At 44.4% G+C, this 24,724-nt stretch overlaps 1 protein-coding gene across 1 annotated transcript in view; it reads right to left on the bottom strand.

Annotated features, from left to right (window-relative positions):
• MRPL1 (mitochondrial ribosomal protein L1) overlaps positions 1-24,228 on the bottom strand; it is a 423,200-nt gene extending 398,972 nt beyond the window's left edge. The window contains exon 1 of the mRNA XM_085640944.1: positions 24,105-24,228. Coding sequence (XP_085497070.1) covers positions 24,105-24,135 — 31 coding nt within the window. The 5' untranslated portion in view covers positions 24,136-24,228. The remainder of the gene's footprint in view (positions 1-24,104) is intronic.
• Positions 24,229-24,724: the final 496 nt, after the last annotated feature.

Here is a 24,724-nt window from a genome sequence, read left to right as displayed (position 1 = left end):
CAATCAAAGCAAAGGATATGCACGTACCAAGGCTATGAAAGAGAAGAAAGAAAGGGAGAGGGAACAAAAGAAAAACATTCATCAGAAAGCCTCCGAATATGAAGCTCACTTTGCCACTGGATTCAGGCTAGCCTTGCTTATGAAGGGTGTTACCCAGATACCGGTCCCCGGATGTTCGTTTCCGGTTCAGGGAAGACCTGGCTTGGCAGTTCAGGCTGGACTGTTCGCATGAGGCACAGGGTCAAGACTGATTTGCATATAGCTGGGTCTGAACTGAGGTGGTGAAGTGAGCTAAAGAATGATGATGGATTCAAACCGGATCTGTGACTGGGGGTGGGTGTCTGAAAAGTTTCAGACACCGTCCATCATCTCCTTGTGTTTGAAAGATAAAAGACACTATACACGCCCCCAATAGGGAATTTAGAATGACTACAGACAGATGTTTTACTGCACAACTTAAAACCAGGCAGAAATACACATACTAGACGAACCTTTGGACCATCCTCCTCCATATAACATGGCTCAGCAACCTCGGATACTACAGCCCCCTGCACCATAACATAAGGTTGTCAATGTACCCCCCTCAAATGCCCCAAATGTTCTGAATGCCTCTCCAACCCCAGCCCAAGTGACACAGTCACTTTTACCAACACAAATGCCCCCTTCAGTATCATTACCTGGGACACCCAGCCCAATCACTTCTCTAATTTCCCCGCAGACAGTACCCCTGCAGCAACCCTCAGTTCTTGGAGGAAATACATTCCGGATGTGACTAGGTTCTATGAAGGATTGGAACAAGCAACAAACGTCCCATGACACTTTAAGACAAAACACTATTTGGCAATGTAGTACCTAGAGAAATTTGGGACCAGGTGAAGAATGTTAATGACGCAGCTCTACAGATAGAATGAAATGCCCTAGAACAGCATGAACCTGCTAGAGTAGTTGGAGCATTACCTCATCAGGATATTCTTGCCCCACCATAAAGATCGATACAAAAATTATAATAAATATTGCCCAGGAAAAGATAAATTGGGACAAAGTGACAGCATGTAAACAAAAAGACGGACAAGAAGGTACCAATTTCTTCACCAGGATAGAAGAGGTGTTTAAGTCACATAGTGGACATGACATAACTGATGACGCATTTTTGCTCACCAGTAAGTTGGCAACATGCAGCCAGAATTGAGGGATGCCATACAGGTGTATGAAAGTAAATAAACAGCCAAAAGCCTGGCTGAGTGATGGCAGAATATTATAAAAATAAAAGAAACGCAGAGAAGCGCAAGAAGGACCAGAAAATGAAGGACTTAAAGACTAAGGCTTTTATACAGCAAGCGTTCCCCGATAGGGGATGCTCAATAAACAGGGGATGCTCAATAAACAGAGGAAGTTATCAGAGGGGTGGAGGACATGGAAGAGGGATTGGCCGAGCTGCTTCAGCTCCGGCGCAACAGAAAACAGGATTAGGCTACAACACATGTGCCTATTGTTTCCAGGAAGGCTACTGGAAGAATGAGTGTCTGTCTCTACAATCACAAAATAGCGGAGGACAGAAGGGAAGAGGTCGAGGAAGAGGACAATTTAATAATAAGGGTACAGGACAGGCGCAGAACAGTAGCTATTTTCACAGAAGTTCTAATGCATATCACACACACAACTTCCCGGAGGATGGGGGATACCACGAGTGGAATGCAAGAAGGAGAGTGAATTGAAACACCAGTGGATTCTTCTGGGCTGTTTGTTAAAGTGACAGTTGCAGGAAAGGAGACACCTTCTCGCTAGATACTGGTGTCACCAACACCTCTATCTCCCACCTACTACTCCCCCATGTTCCTCTCTCAAAAAAAATACACAAGTTGGCAGGATATTCCAATATTGTTGTTAGTAGAACCATATCCAAGACTCCTGATTTCACAATTGGCCCGATTACAAGACAAATGCCTTTTGTGAGGACAGATGTTCTCTTAATTTTTTGGGCTTACAAGCTTTAAAAATGATGCATGCAACAATATATGGCATTACAGACGGTGTTTAACATGCAAAAAGGATGCATTTAACTAAAGCTTTAGGATTAAAGGACAACAAGACTTGTCACCAGAAATATTAAATATGGATCCCAATTTATTGGCATGTGGTCCAAATGACACTGACTGTATGCAAATGGAGCCGGCGAGTATAAAAGTGAAAGAAAATGCCATACTGCCTAGAATACTACAATATCTAGGGAAGAAGAGCACGGTTTTAAAGAGGTAATATTGGATTTACTGCAGAAAAAAATAACACACAGAGTGCCTGGAAATGTACGCAATAGTCCGATTTTACCTGTGGTCAAAAGAGACGACGGTACAGGAGAAGTGAAATATCGAATGGTGGTTGATCTGAGAGCGGTTAATAAAATAACAGAGCCTTAGTAACCTATTGTCCCAGATATAAAGGCCATGTTTTCTTCTATCCCAGCTAATGCTAAATTGTTTAAAGCAATTGATTTACAAAAAATGATTTCTTTAGTATTCCGATACATGATGATAGTCAATATCTCTTTGGCTTTAGTTTTCAAGGTAAGTCCTATGTATTTGGTAGGGCACCCCAGGGGTATACAGAAAGTACAAGTGTTGCTAAAATGCTATCCAAATTGAAATATTGTCAACAGGAGGTTACCTACTTAGGTCACCTCCTGTCGAAAAAGAGGGAGGAGATTATCACCAGATAGAATTAAAGCCGTCCAATACATGCCTCAACCAAAAACTCAAAGATGTACATGCATTTATAGGCATGGTTTAATTTTGAAAACAATGAATACCAAATTTTCCTTGATAGCGAAACCTTTGTCGTCTTTCACGCACAAGGATATCAAGGATCCGGTGCCATGGTATCCTGAACATCAGGAAAGCTTCCTAACCGTGAAAAACGTGCTTTGTAATCCACTTGTTTTGGGTACGCCAGATTATACTCGCTTTATTTGTGCATGAAAAAGGAAGTTGTGCTTTAGCTGTACTAACGCAGAGAAACGGAGGGAAGAATGGGCCCTGAACCCATTATCCTCAAGATTGGACCCAGTAGCGAAAGGCCTACTGAAATGCCTTAAAAACACAGCGGCAGCTGCGCTAAAAAAGGCAGATCACTTATTCTTGGTCATGAGGTTACAGTTTACATTCCCCATTCTGTGGACATCTTATTGAATAAAACAAAAACACAACATTTGAGCAATGCCAGGTTAACCCATTATGAATTGATGCTGATGGATGCAAATGTCACTTTAGAACAATGTAATACCATTAACCCAGCCACTTTGAAACCTCTCCCACTGGAGCAGGAAGAAGGACAGCACGATTGTGTGGTTGTCAATTAAACTGAAACCAAGGATCGGGGGTATTTGGTTGACACACCAATGCTACTTGTGGATGGCTCTTGCTTCCAGAAGCCGGATGGAACTACCTCAGCAGCATATACGATCACAACAAAAAAAACAGTGGTAGAAACATGTTGGATAGAACAAAACTCAGCACAAGCTGCCAAACTGATAGCACTCACGGTGCCTGTGAATTATCTGGAAGGTTGACAGTAAATATTTTAACTGACAGCTAATATGCTTTTGGAGTTACCCACAACTCCGGGAGACTGTAGGCAGAGAGAGGGTTTATCACATCAAGTGTCACAAAAAAACATGGTCCCTTAATTATTAGATGGTTGAATGCTATTACACTACCTAAGAAAGTGTCTTATGTGAAGTGTGCAGCCCATAGGAAGATAACAGATGAAGTGAGCCATGGGAATGCCTTTGCTGATGAAACAGCAAGGAGTACTGCCTTAGGCAAGAATACACTGATGTATGTATTGAAAACAACGGATAAGGGAGGAAAGGAATATGATCCATTGGCAGAGGTAAAGAAAAAACAAGAGTTAGCAGATGAGGAAAGAATGGAAAGATATGGGTTCTGTCTTCAGTGACCATTTAGGAGGATGGGTGGATAGAAAGTCAACAACTGAGTGGATACTGCCAAATAGCTTTGAGCTACTAATGGTCCAAACGGTGCACGGCCAGCACACGTGAGAGCAAATGACATCACCAATACCATTCAGAAAATATGGGGGGGAAAAATTAAGAAAAACAGCAGTTAACTTAAGCAAAAATTGTATGACATGTGCCCAACACAATGTAGGGAAGGGCATATCAGTACCGCAAGATAATGTCCGAATGCCAGAGTATCCTTTTGACTGTCTTCAGATGAATTTTATCCAATTAGCCCCCTGCAGAAGAAAGCAATATGTGTTGGTAGTGATATGTAGTTTCAGTAATTGAGTTGAGACTTTTCCTTTGAAGGATAATACAGCCATCAGCACTGCAAAAGCCCTGCTGAAAGAATATTTTCAGAGATTTGGATGGGCCAGAAGTATTTGGAATGATAAAAGGGTACACTTGACAAAGTAATTAACTTAGTGTGTCAAGTTCTGGGCATTAAACAAAAGTTCCATTCCATGTATCATGCAAAAGCCAGAGGCCTGGTGGAAAGGTGTAATGCAACTTTAAAGAATAAACTGTCAAAAATATATGCATAAAGCGGATGTGTTACCTTAAGCACTTTTCTCTAGGAGAAACACTGTAACAGCCAAAAGTAAGTTATCTCCATTGGAGGTGGTAATGGGCAAGCCAGCAAATGTACATGGGTTTGCATCTCCATCGAAACTGCATGATTTACCTCATTCTGCATTGCTGGAATACTATAAGGAACTAATAGTTTGTCTGCTATTCATCAACAGGTCAGAGACGCTTGGTCTCCGCCTTTGGAAGGAAAAACACACAAAATCAAGGCGTAGACTGGGTCCTGATGAAAAGCTTTGCGAGAAAGAACTGTCTACAGCTCCACTGGAAAGGACCAGTGCAAGTACTCCTGGTGACACAGACAGCAGTGTGGTGTGACAGCCACTAGAATTGGAAACATCTGTCAAATGTGAAAAGAGCACCACCTTTTTGGCCAGAGCAGCCTCCGGAAGGAAGTGTTTCGGACTCAAGTGGTAACGTGCTTTCTGTACCACTGGGCACCTCACTTGCTAAGTCGCCCTACAACTTGCATCACCGGAGATTAAAGGATTAAATAGTAAAGTACTTAGGACGGAACAAGCACAAACTGCCTGGAGCACAAGAAAGCAACTTTTAATGGACTAACTTGTACCGTGAGGTTAGCAAAAAGAGACACTGCAGACATTATCTCATTGTTTTGAGTGGTAACTAGAGAAGGTAGTAAGTGCATCTTCTGAACACAACTAATGGTAAAAAAAAATTACCGGGTCCAGTGTTACGACGTGCTTGACCTTCTCAAGGCTTAGCTATGGTGAAAGTTGATCTGATACTTCCTCCGAGTCTCCAAACTTCTGCATGTTACGCAGCTTGCTGAACTGAATCTTTTTCGAAGTGCACATGAATGCTTCTTTGGAAATGCTTTAGCTTGTTATCCCATAACAGGCCTCGAAAAATCCACCTGCAATAGCAAGTAAGATTTTATCAGGTCGAGTTATTTTTAGCATTTACTCTGTGCTGGCGAGTTAACTTAAGCTGAAAAGAACAGGTGTTCTGTACATTCAGAAAGTATATGAGCAATAAAGACGCCTTTAAATTTTGTTTTTGTCTTGACACATTTGCTGTTTGTTCAAAGACAGAGGTCAAATGTCAGTTTGTCTTTACTAATTGTTGCTTAGTGCTTTTTGTATAGCAAGTTATCCGACAATGATTGTGAAAGAAAAGGCTGTAAAAAATATTTTTTCTAACACAACATTTAAACAGCTTGTAAATGAATAGTACAAGTATTTCAAAATTATGAAATAACTTTTCTTTGTAATTCAGGAGTGTGATACAAACAAAGATTTACATAGGAGCAAAACAAATCAGAACACTTTACTTGGTGATGTGCAAATGACAAATATTTGCAGAAACTTGATTTTCAGACATTGTACATTTTATAGTTTTAAAACCACGTCAGTGGGAAATTCTGTGGCCATTTCAATGTATAATCTGCTGATTGCAAATGACAGTGTGCTGATACTTTATGCTTTACTTATGTTTAGTTATCAAAACATGATTTGAGAAACATTCCTGCCCCTGCACTGATGACAATGCAGTTCATGAACTGAGGCAAGTCAGCGGTCATGTGGATGTTATTTGTGGCTAGATTTGTATTATATATGGAGCTAACGTTTAGTCTATGAAATATAATAAAAAAATTGTTTTCTGTACAGCAGACATGTTGAACATGCGTATTTGAATGTGCTCTCATGTGTGATAAAGAAGAAAATGGCGTCTCAGTGAATTAAAATACTTGCCCAGGATCACATAATTTAAAACCAGTTTATGGGTCAAGAGCATTATAATTAAAATTAGAGTTTTTAAGTCACTAGACCTGCAGGTCTAGTAACATTTTTAAGAATTTTTAAGAATTTTCCTGCATAAATTCCACCAGTGTGTTGTACTCTGCCTACCCTTTGTCTATAGTGAACTGGACATTCTTCAGGCCCCCGGACTTTAAAGAAATATCTGGCTACTTTGGGCATGCTTATTCAGGTCCTTGTTTGTACAATAATTTTCCCCGGCATAGTGGTTATCCTGCCTGTAATACTAACATGTATTGTGATTCTATATACATTGAAGAGAAAAATATAACTTTAACTGGGGTGTACACCCGACAGGTAAGTGTTACTAAAAAGCCAGGATATTATGTGACATGCTGCCCTATTGTACAAACGACTACTCGTAACATCACTTTCTATTGTTCAGGAAAAGTGCAGATCCGTTGTATTATGGTTATGCAGGATGGTAAGAGCAATAGGCTCAAACACAGCTTATATGCAAGTATATTATGAGGGAAAGGACCCATTATATGCAAAACGTGGAATTTACTTTTTGGGCAATGAACATATTCAAATTATTACAATGGCACTGGGTATGTGGCCTTGGGAATGGTCTTGCCCTTGGGAGTACCTTGCGCCACTGCCCACCCCCATGTGGGATGGCATAAGACACTAAAAGCATAATTTTGTGACAGAGTCACAGACTTGGAGATAAATAATTACAACAATGGGATGACTTTTTGATACATCCTGGCCTCAATATTCCCCCTGGGAGGGATTTTGGCTGTAAGTTTTAAATATTATCCAACTCCACTAAAAACGCTATAAGGAACATTACATTGGAACTAGGGAGTATGCGTACCTATTCAGAACAGAATAGGTACGCTATTGACTTCCTCCTCGCTCAAAAGGTTGGGGTATGTGACATAGTGGGGGACAAATGCCTTATGGGTATCCATAACAAAGAATGAAATATAACAGCATACATAAAAGCTTGAGTTTGTCCCTTTTGTAGCCCATACCTTATTTACTGTATCCTCCTACCAGTGTTCAATTTCTGTAAACAGGCCTTTAAATCTTGTCACATATGGTGTGCATTCAAAGGTAGAGGTCAAATATCAGGCTCTGTCATCCAGGGAGTGTACGGTTTACTTTTCTTTTTCTGACTTCAAAGTGAGAGGATTTATGCGACAATCATGCTGGCTGTTGAACAAATATTTTAATATGATCAAAACGAATCAGTACGGGGCGTAGCTTGGCAGCCTAACAAGTCGGACGTGCCCTAGAAAAGCTCCGTCCGCCTAAGCCAAGATCTGCCAATATCCACAGTACATCCTGACCCCAGTGCCCAAATTCTACATCGCCCCTGGAGGAGAAGATACCAGGTGTTGTTGTGGCCAATATCGCTGCATAATCGCCCCACCGAGCAGACCTGCGGCAGCGAGAACAAAGTCAAGTGGGAGCAGCCTTTGTGACCCGGGCCGTAGGGCAACACATCCGCAGCCACACAGACTTCAATACCGTCTGCAGCGAGGGGCCCGCCGATCGGACGTCAATGGAGCGTGGGGGCCCATGAGCCAGTATGGAGATTCGGCCTTCACCCCCAGGGCCTGGAGACTGCCGAGATCGGGTGGGCCTTGACAGTTGAATTGCCGGTCCCGGGTGGGGACGTTCTGCCGGCGCAGCCTGGGGCACCCTCTGAGAGCTGCTCGGGACCACCCTGAGGGGCTTTTAACAGTGCGGTGCACAGTAGGAGTGCCGCCGCACTCCGTGGTGAGCCGGGCCTGGGCGCACTCAGCCTGAGGCCCTGCATTCAGGAATCCCGCTGTGTCTCTCGAGCGCTGCTGCAGGATTGACCGGGCACGGACCCCCCACCTTGCAGGCAGGGTTATCCCGAGCCCCTCCACCTCCAGGCTTATAGCACATTAGCCAATAGCAGGGGCACCACAAGAGAAGTTGACTTGTGGGAGCCACGCAGGCTCTACCTAGGGCTCAGCAAGAGGAATTAGACACTTAAGACCCGGGTACCCTGCTGGAACACGCTGGGCACAGACTGTTTGCATGCTCAGTTTGCCGCAGGCCATAGACCCAACACAAAGAGGCAGATGCAGTGTAACTGCAGGGCTCCACAGGCTTATGGCAGGCCACATCCCAATAGTTACCACCTAGGCACCGCGACATATAACGTGGGGACCACAGCTAGAGAATCGAAGTGGGAATCCAATGGGGTGGCTGCCGGGTCAGGAGTTCGGAGAGTCCGGTCCCTGTAGGGGGCCTACTAGGCCGGCCTTCTCGGGCTGCAGAGGCGGCCAAGCTAGGCTTGGTGCAGCTTGCGGTCCAGGAGGACGGATTCCGCGAGGCCCGGCCTGGAACCCCGCCCTGGTGGGGATACTAGTGACCCATGGGGAAGCAATATATAAACACTATAAAGTCTGTTACTCTGCGGCCCGGACCCAGGCAGCAACATCACTGGGGAAAGAGACCACCTGCAATGCCACCCGCGCGATACCTCCTTCTATACGCCCCTTTCCCTCCACCATGGGCAAAGACAAGTCGGGAAATGCCGCCTCAAAACAGAGCACCCTGGATCATTACACTACATCTTCAGGTGGCTCAGGAGGGGAGGGATCGGGAGGCCCTGCCCCGGACAATGCGACCCTACTTGCAGCAATCACCCAGTCACGAGATGCACCTGAAGCGAAGATTGGCTCCGTGAGATCTGAGGTATCATTCCTGCGGCAAGATCTCCACAAGGTAGTAGACCGCATCACAGAAGCTGATACCAGAGTCTCATGGTGGAGGACACAGTGACGTCTCTCCAAAAAGAAGGGTAATAAGCTCACGGTGGTGACGCAGGAATTGGCATTGCGCGTCGAAGAGGCAGAGGGCAGGGCCCTGCAGAACAACGAGCACTTGGTCGGCTTTCCAGAGGGTTGTGAAGGCTCATCGATGAACAACTTCCTCACAAAGTGGCTCAAGTCCCTGCTGCCAGAAGAACCAATCTCCACCTGCTTTGTGGTCGAGAGAGCCCACTTGGCCCTGACGAAGAAGCCCCCGCCCAGCGAACAGTGATTGCCAAACTACTTAATCATGCAGACCGAGATGTTATACTCCAGTTAACGAGAACCCACAAGGACCGATTGCTCTTCAACTCGCACCCAATCATGATATTCCCAGACTATACCAGGCTCGTGCAGCCGCAACGACAATTCTCTGTAGCTGCAAAACCTAGACTCAGGTAACTTAACGTTTCTTATATGCTGCTGTATCCAGCCCGGGTGAAAGTGATTTATAATTCAAAGTCCCTTCTTAGTTGACTCTCCGTAGGCGGTGTTCTCCTGGGCCGATGAAACAACACACCTCAAGCCACACTCTCTGCTGTCGGTGGACTCAGACTCCTCCCAGGGATCGCACAGAGGCAGACAGAACAGAGGCAATTCAAAGCGACGACACAGATCTCGTTCCAACTGGCGAACCCAGAACCAGGAGGAAGTGGCAGAATGATCACTAATCGAAATGACAAGGTCTGGAAGCTCAGCCCAATGCCTCTATTTGTACTCTTAAATTCACAACTCTGGGGTCCACTACATTGGCTTATGGTCACAAACGGAACGTCCACGCCACTGGACATTTGGTATTAGGTTTTATAAAGTTGGGATGGTTGGGCAAGATTGGTGGAGCTCCCTGGGTCTCCTTGTTTATGGAAGTATAGGGGTGCGGGGAGGTGGGATGGGAATTGCTGGTTATATTTTGTTTGGAAGGTTGTAGACACCAAACACACACTTAGATCGTACACTGACGCACCAGTAATTGCAGAAATCGACTATATGGCTGCTAGATGACACACCATATGCATAGTCCTCCACTGGGGGAATTGAACATAATATCTTGGAATGTTAGGGGGCTTTTGAATAAATTCAAGGGGGGAGCTGTGTTTCAATTAGCAAAGAGCTGCAAAGCGGACATATTCCTACTCCAGGAGACTCATCTTCTAGGGAACAAAACCCCATGCATCAGCAGATTCGGTTACACTTCAGTATACCATTCTGGGTTTGTACATGGCTCTTGAGGTACGGCGGTCCTCATACACTGCTGTGTGCCACATACTATCTCTAAACACTGGCTAGACCTTTGGTCGGGGGGGGGGGGGGGGGGGGAGGGAGTTATACTGTCGTCACAGGAACAGGGGCAGGGGATCAGTTAACTATAGGAAGTACCTATGCCCCATCCCCTATGGGACAAACATTCTCAGATGAAGTCACACAGTCATGGGGTGAGCTCCCAGAGGGCTTGACGATCCTAGGTGGGGATTGGAATGATGTGATGAAACCCCAAGACCGTTGGCGGGCCACGAGGCAAGAACCCCACACCAACAAATCCAAATTGAATCTTCTTGCTAATACACTGGGGTGGTCGGATACATGGCGCGCTTTCCATCTCCCGACGAGCGGGTTTACATATATACATCGGCGGTACACGACACATTGTCACAACTAGATTACATATTTCTCCCCCATAGTTATATTCATAGGGTGTCACACACATCTATCTTACCCCAGGTACTATCAGATAATTCGCTGGTTCAGCTAAAGCTGCGCCTGAAAGCCCTACGGGCCCCTTACCGATGGTGCATGTCCCCCTGCTTCTCATGGATTCTAATTATCAAGAGGTTCTACAACAGGCCATCACAAATTACCTCTTGGCCAACTCAGACACAGCCCCATTGAGAATCATCCTGTGGGAAGCTCTTAAACCTTCGATCAGGGGAGTGATTTAAGCTTCCGAACTGGCGAAAAACACAAACGACTAGACCAAATATTAGACCTTGAAGATCGCCAGTGATCAGAGTCGCAGGTAGCATCCAGGACTGCCCCAGAATCGCGGCGCAACCTTCTGTTTATCCAGCAGCAAATCCGCCAACCCCTCGATGAGGCTAAAGAAACCTGGTTGGCAACGCAACACAGGATATATCAATGGGGCGAAAAGTCCCGCAAAATGCTGCACCGGTTATGCCAGGCCAAGACAGCTCTGGCTAGTACCGATACTACGAGATGCAGACAGAGTGCTATGTGCCTCCCCAGAGTCGGTAGTTCAGGTTTTCGTAACATTCTACGCCTCACTATACCAACAGCAGGAGCTCACATTGGAGGCCCTTATTGACGAGTTCTCGTTCGATATCACCCCCGCAAACTTTCCGATCAGGTTAATGTTAATGGGATTTATAAAGCGCACTAATACCCAAGGGTGTCTTGGCGCTGCATTTATCATTACATCTCTAGTTTGATTTTACTGTCAATGGGGTTCAGGATTCATGCGGAAGCCATCTCTTTGCTCAGGTAAAAAAAGATACAATGTGAACATTGTTTAAAATATGTACATATCATGAAACATATTGGATGCCCCCTTAACGTTAGACGAGCTTAGAGCAGCGCTGCCCAACACCCACCCCTGTAAAGCGCCTGGACCCAATGGATTTCCCAGTGACTTTTTGCGGCCGCATATGACAATGTTGGACCCACATTTATTAGCAGCACTCCAAGAAGCCCTTGAGCAACACATTCTACCCACCCACTGGTGACATGCAAGAAACTGTAGTTTTTCTCAAACCCAGTCACCCTCCAGAAGATCCTGCTTCGTATTGCCCTATTTCCTTGCTCAATTTTGAGACAAAACTCCAGGGAAAAGTCCTCACTAATTGCCTTCAAACATGCATCCAAAACCTCATTCACCCAGATCAGTCTGGCTTTATGCCACAGCGTTCCACCACATCAGACAGGTCCACAACGCGATTGCCAAGACCCAGCAGCTTGGCCGACCAGCGGCTACTCAATGCACCTTCTTTCCATCCCACTTTACTCTGCACCACTCTACTCAATGACACTGCACTCTACAACACGCAACTCTGCACCACTGCACACTACAACAGTGCAATCTCTGCCCCTGAACTAAACGCCACTCTACGCCACTACACTCTACACCACTCTAATCTACTGAGCACTACTGCACTCTAACCACTTCACTCTATACTGCTCTGCTCTGCACCACTCTACTGTATACCAATGCACTCTACCCAGTCTACTCTGCACCACTACACTGTACATCACTGCACGCTACACAAATGCACTCTACTCTGTACCACTCCACTCGACCCCAGTGCACTCTACGCCACTACACGCTACTCTATGCCACTGCACTCTGCAAGACAGCACTTTCTGCCACTGAACTTTACGCCACTCTACTATGCACCACTGAACTCTGAACCACCCAACCCTACGCCACTAAATTGCACTCTACACGACTGCGTTCTATGACACTCTACCAGCAACATTACACTCTAAGCCACTCTACTCTGCGTCACTCGAATCCTCGCCATTGCACTATGCTACTGCAATTTAAGCTGCTCCACTGTACAGCACTGCACTACAATCAATGCCATTCCACTCTAAGTCACTGCATTCCAAGCCAATGCAATCTACACCACTTTACTCAAAACCAATGCACTCAACATCAATCTACTCTGCACCACTCTATTTTACACGACTCCACTCTACAACACTACACTCTATGATGCTCTACTCCATTAAACTCTACTCCACTCCACTCTGCCACTTCACTCTAAAACACTTTACTCCACTGTGCCACTCTACGATACTACTCTAGGATGCTCTACACAACTCCCTCCACTATGGCACTTCATGCCACTTTACTCCACAACATATTACTCAACTCCATAACACTCTACGACAGCCTACTCCGCTCGACGACACTCCACAACACTTGACTCTGCTCAATAACACTTGATGCCACTCTACACTCCACTCTACCACACTTCACTCTAATACACTCTATGCCACTCAACGCCCTACTACTCTACGACATCTAGACACTTCACAACACTCTACGCCACTCCATTACACTCAACACTGCACTTTACAACACTCCACACTACTCTTCTTCATGCCACTAACTTTTAGCCATGCTGGTGTACAACATGGCTAATACATATTGTCAAAGCCAATAGCTCTTGCAATGGCAAGACCTCTTGGCTTTTCAATGCTTGTCTAGTATTTGCTCCTCCCTTGATATATGGCCAAAGTACTTCTATCCCTCCACAGCTTGCATTTTGAAAGCTACTTTTTTAGGTCAAGCCTACGTAGCGCATGTGCTCTCTCGAGACATTCTGTAGTCTACTCTGTGGGCTTACATCCTGCTAATGCATTTTCATTACTCATTTTGACCATCCTTTAAAAAGCCTTCTTCCGTACTGGTCAATCCTTCATCTTTCTCCCGCCTTGTTGGCCTTTGTATCCTCCTTCGGAGCAGCACCTAGCTTTCCGACTCATTACACATTTGTATTCCAGTTGCTAATCTCTGTAAGCTGAATTTGCTTTAAAATGCGTTGCAAACACAAGCATGATGTGATATCTTGTTTTTTTCCTACTGTTTGAGCTCACCGACTCTCCCATACAGTTAGATCCTATACTGAGAAATGTTAAGGGCCATGCTGATCAGTTTTAGGTTTGTCTGTTAATTTAATTTCTTGGCTACTATTCCATAGATAAGTTTGGTGAAAGGGGTTGTTGTGGTTTTCTTAAACTTATCTTTGTTTTTGGGCATCTCGCAGTTTCTTTGCAGTGTCTGCGCCCTACAAGGGATAAAAGCTGGAGGTGATCTTTGTCTGGTGCATGTGCACGTAGGGGATGGGGGTAGACTGGGAAGTGTGGCACAGCAGCTGGAAGCTAGCAGTCAGGGAATGGAGAGGCTGGGTCAAGGATCAGTGTACTGAGATGAAGAAATCCTCAATGCCTCACCATTTGTACTGGATGTTAGTGTCTGGATTGGAATCTCTCCGAAGTTGTGTGTTTATCAGTAATCATTGTGATTTTCAGTGTTTAGTTAACATTTTGGAGTGACTGTGCTAATGCACTCGCATTATCAAATAATGAAGTGTTTGTTGCCTGTGGTGAGGATTTTGGACATTGGCGTATTACGATGTACGTCACTTGCGCTAGTTGGACAAGTTATTTAAAAGAGTGTGTCTTTTTTTTTTGTTGGTTCGCTCACTGTTTATGAACTGATCATTTATTTAACCTTAATTTAGTGGACCCCTCTTCTCGCCCTTTAAACTGATAGGTTTTGATGCAACAGTGTGGATTCATTAAATGATGCTTTTCAATTTTTGCAGGTAAGAAATGCAAACTGTCAATTAGGAAGTCGGTTATTTGAATGATTCGAGAGTGCAATTAACATTCTGAAATCACATGTGTTTTATGGTTATGTCAGAAGGGCTTTCTGGGATGGAAAATAAAGATCTTCTGAACAAAAAATATAGTGGGGTCAAGTAGGACTTCAACTCTCAGAATGCATTAGGTTGTTAAAGCTTAATATTGGAGCACTGTGCCCTTGGTAACCTGGAGCCACTCAGTAGCCCTATCCTAGCCTCAGTGGCAAGTTGTGTGTTTACGTAGCACCGGTGTACAAAACTTCTTTACGTGCCATTTGTAGTGGGCTATTCTCAGTCATGAGTGGGAATGGAGGAAAACGTTTCCCTGCTCGTTTGTGATTTGGAAATAGTGACAAGGATTTGAAGAATGTATTATTTATACTGGTAGCAGCGGCGGCGGTGCAATCAGCGTTGTATACCCATGGAATGCAGCCAGGAGTCATACTGCCCTCTGCCTAGCATGAGGGAATGACAAAACTAATTACATTTTCTTCTGTTTCTTGAACACTTTACCCTCTGCATCTGGTACAAGGGAAACATGGTGATGATTGATAGAAGGGCTGCTATTAGATTAGGTAATTTACATTGTGTCGCAACAGGTTTCCAGATATCTAACCCCTGCCTCCTACATTTACAGCCTTGCGTTTGCTGCTGGTTGACTTTCAGTTATGGTATTCTATTATAGATTTCATAGCACTACCTATAATGAGGCACTGAAGCGCTTTGCTGACGGACAGCATACAACGTTGTGGAGCCCACTGTAAGTTTGTGTGCTAGTTGTAACTAGTGCATTCGATTGTAAATAATCCGCAGGACCACTGGAAGTCTATGATAGGGGTGTGGAAAGGTGTAAATTCTACGTTAGCATAAGCGGCAGCCATTTTGACTGTCGTATCCATTTCGGTCGTGTTCATTTTACTCTCTGCTGTTCGCCTTTTCACCCAGCCTGTGTCCTTAACTTTAGCTGGCCTCTCTGACATGGTCAATAGGATGTACGTGCTGGGCGGCTGCAGCTGCCGGTGCACCTGGTCTCAGATGTTATCAATTGATTGCTTATTGCCGCCATAAACATTCCTTACTCCCCCTCCTCATCTCCTGACCACCTGGTCACCCATCTGCTCTTGTTTGCCTATAGCTATTTCCGTGCTTAAACTTGTTTCTTCCAGTTTTCCTTCCCATGCGATTATACTGCAACAAACTGTATATAAGGGTGATTGTCTTTATATTCAATGTACTTCCTCCCACAACACTTTAGGGTGTTGTTCAGACGCAGTCCCGGTCATGAGTGTTTAATAAACTTGGTTTGTTTTACTTCACTCCAGTGCTGATCTCCCTTTTGTTAGTCTTCAGACCCGTGGACGACAGGGTGACCCTGCACCAGTGTGCCCTCACGGTGGTACATTTCCACAGGGGATGCCCGAATTATGCAGCAAAGAAAAGCGAAATGTATGCAGTACATTCAGTGGCAGTATTACTGCACTGTCGCCTAAGCAGGAGGTTAACAGAGTTAACATCTAAGTACAGCATTCAGCAATTGAAAAGTGGCCAGTCACTAGGCAGCAACGCTGGTAGCAACATTTGTGGAACTGTTTGAGTTGGAAACAACAAACTATTAGATGAGGGTTTATGTGGTTGGTACGGCAAATCCATAATAATGCAGAAAATAGCCACCGAATCTCATATTTCCAGTAACCCTGGTTATTCTACATAAGAGTTGGTATAACACTCAGTTTAGACTGCTTCAAATTTAGAGGAAAGATGGTTAATTGTTGTTGATCTATATGGTTTAGTTATGCATTCATTGGCATTCCTAATGTTGTCTCTAGGATTAAAGGGAATGGAGAGCATACCAAATAGAATGTGAATTATTTTATTGTTTGGACAACCTTGTGCGCTGTGTTATAGTCAGTGTCTGTTATTGACAACACAGAGCACACAGATTTGGTTATGCTCGCGGTTATTAAAATATTTATTGTAGTACGTATTAATACATGAGATAATACATAGACCTCTTGGTTTGCGTGAAACAGGCCTAGAATTACTGTTTTGTCAAAGATTGGTCCCAATATATCAGAGCAGGTTTCTCTCAACTCCGTCTTCGATCTCTTTCTGCAGCCCATGGTATTAAGACGCAATATTTCTGAAATATTCATGCAGTTATGTGCAGTCATTTATATTAGTGCTGGATGTTCTTTTAGTCGCAAGTATGTGTGGGGCATTATTGCTCATTAGGTCCCAATATATCAGAGCAGGCTTCTCTCAACTCGGTCTTCGATCTCTTTCTGCAGCCCTTGGTAAGACGCAATATTTCTGAAATATTCATGCAGTTATGTGCAGTCATTTATATTAGTGCTGGATGTTCTTTTAGTCGCAAGTATGTGTGGGGCATTATTGCTCATTAGGAAATATGTTCTTTTTTCCCATTCCCCCCCAATCCCCCTAATTTTTTTTGATGTTGTTTGTAGGTCACCGCCATTCAGAGGGGGCCACATTGCCAACAATTGCTCAAGTGCCAATATATCAGTTTAATAATTATGTGCTGTTATCATTGCATGGCTACAAACTTATAAGGTTCAAAAGGCGAGACCTTCTGGCTGTGCCAATGCTGGTTTCTTGAAGCAGTCCATGAGTGCATGTGTTGCTCATGTGCTTATTCCCCCCCCCCCCCAGCAATACCCGTCGCTCACTCTCACCCGCACTTAGGTGCCCTCTTTAGCCCGTGAGTTTCTGTACCCCCGCATCATTCTCACTCGTGTGCTTCTAGCCTCCATCTGTGCTCCTGTTGCCCTCTCTTGCCCATGTGCTGACCTCCCCCATACTCTCGTTCAATCATGAGCCTCTAGCTCACAGACTCACCTCGTTCTTGCACACTATGTGCTTTTATCATCCACGCCCCTCTGATCCTCCTCCTCTCAACCCCACTGGTTCCCCTTGACAGACCCACTTATCAAAATATTATTTTTTTTATATTTTATTTTTATTCAGGCATTTTTATAAACATACAAAAACATTTGTCTGTCGGGTTCGTCACCCTTGGTTTACAAGGTATATCGGTTGGTATAATGCTATCTTTAGGTCGGATCCCCCAATGCTAGCTAGCTTCATATAGTGAAGAGAGAGTTCTTAAAGTGGGAGTGTATAGGATAGATTGAAATAAGTAGAAGGGAGAGGATAGGATAGAAGCACGACTGCATACTTCTCTATGCATAGGTAGTCCTTTTGTTCTGGTCTTTGCCATGGTCCCTCATTGGGGCTGCTACTTATGGCGGGTCATAAGGGACTAGCGCTTTGTCCAGCGCTTCCCATAGGTCTCTGGATGACGCCTTCTACGGGGTGTGTTGCATTGCCAGGTTGTCTGCTCCTCTAAGGTGGATGATCCAATTGAGCCAGTTCTTGTATGATATTTTTGAGGAGTCTTTCCAGTTATTCAGCACCAGTTTAATTGCCGCTGTCAGGATTAGGTCCATTAGTTCTCTCTCTCCCTCTGTGGGGAGGTCTGTTCGAATGAACGCTGTGGTTAGTGAGGCAAAGTTCCTGGTGATTTTGCACTTAAAAACATTGTCTATTAAGTCTATCACCTTATGCCAGAAGTTCTTGAGCCTTGGGCATTGGAAGATCAGGTGTTCTAAATCCCCCCTCCCCATGTCGCAGTTCCAGCATGTTGGGTTATCCCTGAGCCCTAGTGTGTGTAATCGGGATGGGGTCCAGAAAGTTTTGGGGAGCAGCCATAGTTTGGTTTGGGCGAGAACTGGTGTGATTTTATTTTGTGTGGCCAATGCCCATATCCTTTCCCACTCCTGTTCTTTTATTGGGGGTTGTAAGTGTGTGTCCCAGTATCTCTTTGTTTTGTTGTTCAGTTTGGATTTGAGAGGTCTTAGTGTTTTGTATATCTTCGATGCTTGGTGGCCTATTTTGTTTATGTTCTTTACATATTAGAAGATCGAGGGCGTGGTGTCTATTAATTTTTATTTTGTCATGGCTGTCTTTAATCTTTAAAAACCTGTACAGATCTAGGTCTTCTAGCTGGTGGATTGTCTTCAGTTCAGAGAATGTGATTGGTGTAGTTCCTTTTTCTAATTGATGCGGGTGCGAGATGCCTTTCTCTAGCCATGCGTCGAATCTAAGGGTTTTCCCTCTGTATTTAAGGTTGTTGTTCCCCCATATTGCTTCCGATTTTGAGCCTTTGATACGGACCTCCATTTTGTTGTCAAGTTTTAAAAGTGCTATTTTGGTATTTCTCAGTATAAGGTTGTTCGCGTGTGGTTATGCGTTTGTTGTTAGTAGGGCTAGTGGGTTCAGGTTGTTCAGAATGGCCTTTTCTACTTGAAACCACACCGGTGTGTATTCTGGTGTTTGATCTAACCACTGTATGCCCTGCTTGGCAATGCAAGCGAGTTATAAAAATGAAAAAACGTGACGAGGCCGCACTATTTTTTTGGCTCGTGCTTGGAAGAAAATCTCTTGCCCGTATCCACATACAAGCCAGGAAACTCCATGCCCACGGGAGGTCTCTCAATTTACGTCAAACATGCAGTAGAGGTCTCAATTGAAGAGACTGGGAGTCCAACGGACATGGCACAGTATATTGTGATAAACAGTCTATGGGATGGTAAATCCAGAAAAGAACTCCTAATCATCAATGTATATCTGAACCATAATGGTGCTCCAAAATTGGCAAACACCAAACGGATTATCGCAACTCTAGAGGAAGTACTCTGTGAATACACCCATTTGGACTGGATTATTACTAGGACTTCAATCTTGACCACCTGAATCCAGACAACGATCGAGGTAACTTTTTAAGGTCGTATGGTTTAATCTCAGTTCAGGCCTGGGCAGAGCAACACAGCCCAAAGGTTTTCAAACTTTTTGACCAGCAATAATCAAACCATAATTGATTATACCTTAATCAGGAAAGGCATGTGGAATAGAATTCTGGACTTCCAGATACACCAACATGACACAAGTGACCACGCAATGCTTATCGCAGAGTTTAATCTCCAGTGCGACTGCCGTGAAGAATTGGTGCCCATAAGCAATACACGTGGGTGGGAGAAGCATAAGGGACATAAGAATCTCCCCTCCCCAACCATCCAAAGCTGGGCCAACTTGATCAGTGAACTGTGGGCAGCCCTACTGAAAGGGGCGCAAAAAACGGCCCCCAAATTGGTGGGGCACCAAGAACAAACTAGAAAATACAACAGAAGGTAGCAGAACAGCACCCGCATCATCAGACGGGTATATCAAAAAAGTGGCTCCAAGGGGCAGAGAGAGTTTATAAAAAAAGCCCAGCAGAACCACAAACATTTAATATGGAAAGAAAAATGTCAGACGATTGAGAAGGAATGGATCAAATTTGATTTATGCAAACCCAACAAACAGAAGCAATTTTGGGAGTACATAGCCAAGATGGAAAACACAAAAACAGGCGGAATGCAGTCAAAGCCGAAGTCTGGCTACACCATACGGCAGAAATATACACAATGAAACCAGGAGGCCAAAATATCAGCAGGTCCCCTAGATTAGAAGGGGCCAAAGTGTAGGCGTGGCTATGTCCTCCATCTGTTTCATGGTTGAGCCGTTAATGATCACGAGCCATCTCGCCCGCTTATAGAAACTCTTTTTAGCTTACTCAAGTCAATATACATTACAGGCTACACGCCTTAGATTTAATCACGGAATTCAGGGGGATATTTTAAGTTTTTCTCTATCCTTACACTTGTGATATTCACTATCACAAGCTACTACGATTGCGGAGGTAAATAACAACGGAGAATGCAAGTTAACGCTCTAGTCGTGAGTCCCTTGCCCGTGACGAAACACGTTACGCTTACGTCACACACACCCCACGTGACGGGAAGCGATTATCCATTTATGGATGCTGGTCTTTTATGGGCCAGTGTATCTACGCTGCACCCGGAGAGACCGATGAGGTGGCGGCTGACCACCCTTGACGAAGTAAGGAGGAATTGTGTGTGGGGGGGGGGGGGTGTTACTTTATCTGAATAACAGGCAGTTGGGTAGACTACCACCACGCCGGGGGACACGAGCAGTCACTTTCGGCATCAGCCATGTAATCAGCTGTTGTGAATAGCTTTATCTCTGTAACAATCAGCATTGGTACTATTTAACTCTGGCACTTTTGTGGACAATGGTGTCCCATAAACGTGTATACTCTAGAGGTATTAGCACTTACCCGTTAACCATTTCTCCTCACAGAGTGTCACCCTCTACTCCGGTGCCTATTCTAGCGCCCATCATAATAAACTTGGTAAGGTGTGCCGAGTGAAGATACATGTATGACCCTAAGAGAGCACATTTATTGATATGTCTAAGACTATGAGTGCGGCGTGGGGCACGTTGTGCTTCCACACCTTGTTTTATGGATGTGTTCACCCTAGCATCGATATTTCGGCACAGCATGTTTTGGCTATGAGAAACTCATAAGTGTTCCTGATTAAAGAGAGAGGGCCATTGTTTGCCTATTTTAAGGGTGTGTTATTTATGATTCATAAAGCACCCTAGTAGCACCAAATGGGTTGTTTTTATTAAGTTAGCACTGAGAGCATCATGTTTTCACGTGCATTATTTAATTTTTGTAGGTGGTGTTATACCACTGTACAGATTGCTATCACTGTTTTTATTTTCTCCACTTACAGATGTCATTTGATGAGTAAGTGTACTGGACTGCTCCAGACTTACAGGTGGATTAATATATAGTACAGTGTAAATCTCAAGGGGGAGTTATAACAACTGGAAAAGTATCACAGGGATCCTGTTTGTCCTGATGATTGCCGGTAGAGAGATGGAATTCGGCAGAAACATGTTGACCTCTATGCAGAACGGAGGGGTGGTGAGTGCATAATTCACTCACGCCACCACCATCCGAGGGTATTCTTATACCTTTTTTTACCCGACAAGGGAATCATGAAATAAATTTGTTATGACGATATCTCTTAGTCAGTTTTAACACTATTTGCCTGCACCTATTTAGGATCCTTTTCTTTTCCTGTTTCTTATTGTTTGTATGGTCTACCCCTCCCTATTGCTTCGCCACTAGCGTTGGTCTGCGCAGAAGCGTTTAGTGGCAGACCTATGATGACACATGCCACAACTTGTGGGTGAGGGCAGTTTTTACAAGGTGATTGTGGTCCTAACATAACTTCATGCATTCTTAAAACTTTGCGACTGGTACTCACCTTACCTTCTTTTGTGTGTATATATATCATCTTGGAGGAGGAAGAGGTAAGGCTGTGTCCTTCTCCCCCTTTTCTTGTGTATATAGTAACAACATAGCCACAGAAAGAGCATACCACTACCTAGGAGCATGGTTGAATGACAAAGGCAAGGCAACCTTGCACCAGGCCAAGACACAAGCCAAAATACAAGCCACCATCTATGCTCTGTGCAAACTTTGAGGTAAACTTCACAGCCCTACCTCGAAACATATCATGAGATTAACAAAATCTAAACTCCTCGCTGTTGCTGTGTACGCATCACATGCATTCCCAGAAAGATGGAAAAGATTATGGAAACAGCCCAGTGCCAGTGTTACAAAAGGCTTTTTAGGCTCCCCAAGTATACACGAAACACCCTGATTCGGCTCGCTTTTGGCCCGGTACAACAAAAATATGAATGCAGGAGCACACTGGCTAAATTTTGGTTCAAGACAGTAAAAGCCCAGAAAGGATCCCTTAAGGAGGTATTGAGAACAATATTTGAGGGGCACCAAACCCATGGCTGAAGAACTGTCTAGAGACAGTGGTGGAGCTGAGCTTATCCACAGCGTCCTGGTCCCAAGAAGAACTAAACTATCCTGCAATAAAGAGGGCACTAAATAATCAAACCACCCGGATATCAAGGAGTGAAGATATAGCAAAACTGAAGGCCATCAGAGGGTTGGTAGGCCTAGCCAAAGCATACGAGTCACACAAAATTCAGCCATATATGAACAACGCCCTAGGAAAGAAGTGCTTGAAAGAAATTCAATGGGCAAGCCTAGTCCCCTTGCCAATAAAAGAACTGAACCCGGCTGGAAATCATTCAGCAACATAGTCAGATGCAGGCTGTGCAACTATAGAGCAGAATTGTTGGTTCACCTACTATGTTGCTGGCCAGCATTACTGCAACACCGATGTAGATTGTTAAAACCAATTTTTTAAGCATGGGATTAAAAAATGCGCTGATGCAGAGGCCCTGCTCCAGTCCAGTACGGAGCCCTCGGACCAGGCCAACTTTGGGAAATTCATGAATATGACACAAAGGTCCCTAATTGAAAACAGCACAGAGGAAAATAGGACGGTTACAATTATGTCTCCGGGAGTAACAGAAGGAGACAAACAGTTAAGTGCCCCCGCCAGGAAAGGATCGCGCGGCCCTCACAAGACCCCCAACTAACCAAGTGACTATCTTAAGAACAGATGAGGAACAGAGACTTTTTCTAAAACGCAATTTTTAAACCAATACATTTTAGAATGTGACCTACATTTTAGAAATGGTCTGTAAAAGCTGTTTAAATGACACTTTTTATATACACGATTAGACATTTGTAAAATAATGGTGTGACACGTATTTTAGCATAATTTCGATAATGTACTGCAACTTTGCAATGATTTTAAGTAATTATGCAAATAAAAAATGATTTAATTCATTCGTATTGGTGCTGGATGTGCTTTCAGTCGCAAGTATGTGTGGGGCATTATTGCTCATTAGGAAACCTTTTTTTCTTTCCCCACACCTCCCCTATTTGTTTTATATGTGGATTGTAGGTTTACACCATTCGGAGGGAGCAACATTGCCAACAACGGCTCAAGCGCCAATATATCAGTGTAAGTAATTATGTGCTATGTTATCATTGCATGGCTTCAGACTTATAAGGTTCAAATGGCGAGATCTTTTGGCCGTGCCAATGATTGTTTCTTGACGCAGTCAATGAGCGCAAGTGTCGCTCATGTGCTTATTCCCCCCAGCAATCCCCGTCCCTCACTCTGACCCGCACTTAGGTGCCCTCTCTCGCCTGTAAGTTTCTGTACTCCCGCATCGTTGTCACCCGTGTGCTTTTAGCCTCCATCTATGCTCATGTTGCCCTCTCTTGCACATGTGCTCCCTCCCCCATACTCTCGTCCATTTATGTGCCTCTAGCTCACAGACTCACCTCGTCCATGCACACTGTGTGCTTTTATCATCCGCACACCTCAGACCCTACTCCCCTGGATCCCACTGGTTCCCCTTGACAGGCCCGCTTCTCAAAACATTATTAAAAAAAATATTAGTGACGAGGCCGCAGTATTTTGTTGGCTCGCGCTTGGAAGAAAATCTATTGGGGGGCAATAGTTCTCTAAAACGAGACCCACTGGCTTTGCAAATGCCTATTCGGTCTGCATTCTGGAGCGATCCTCTGAAGAAAGAAAGACCCGTTCACATTGTTCTCAGTGAGAAGCTGTTTCTCGGCACCTTTCATATGCTCCCGTACAAACCCACCCCCAGTACAAGGTCTGTAATCGCAACAGAATGTTGCACTGCCAAAGTTGACACTGACCTCCTCTCAGTCGTCTGATGTGAGTCGCCATCTTGGCAAATGTTCGGAGCGTGAATGGCCGAAATTCAGCGTACGTCACTCAGTGCAACTATAACCAACCGGAAACAGGGCGGGGCAAGTGCACTGTACACAGCGAGAGAGTTGCCCGTATAGATTGAGTGCTGTTATGCTCCAGGAGCTAAAACTCGTAATCTGGGGCAACGCAATTAATGTTCATGTGCTATTAATTTTTTTTGAACAAGCATTGCACAGCCAGTACGTTTTGTCATTTGGACCATATAAGTATACAGCCATGCAGTTCATTATCCTGGGTGCTACCGCTGTTACTTCACGTGCACGTACATGCCAACATTTTAGAAGAGGAAAGTGGTAGATTTAAAAAAAAGAATCGGGAGAATGTGTTTCTCCAATTGACTTCTATTGAGGCCTGAATCTGGTGTAATGTCATGTGCTGGGACTCAATGAAAATACCCGTAGTTGTTTTCCTTACTTGTCAGGAGCACTGAGAAACAAGCATTGGCATAGCCAATAGGTCTCGCCTTTGGGACCTTATCAGTGTTTAGCCATGCAACAGTTGCATAACTAAATACTTATAAGGTCCCAAAAGCGAGACCTATTGG

Source organism: Triturus cristatus, chromosome 2_2 (genome assembly GCF_964204655.1).
Source record: "Triturus cristatus chromosome 2_2, aTriCri1.1, whole genome shotgun sequence".
Lineage (NCBI taxonomy): Eukaryota > Metazoa > Chordata > Amphibia > Caudata > Salamandridae > Triturus > Triturus cristatus.
Note: the sequence above shows the minus strand (reverse complement) of the source record. Positions and strands in the feature narration are given on the sequence as shown.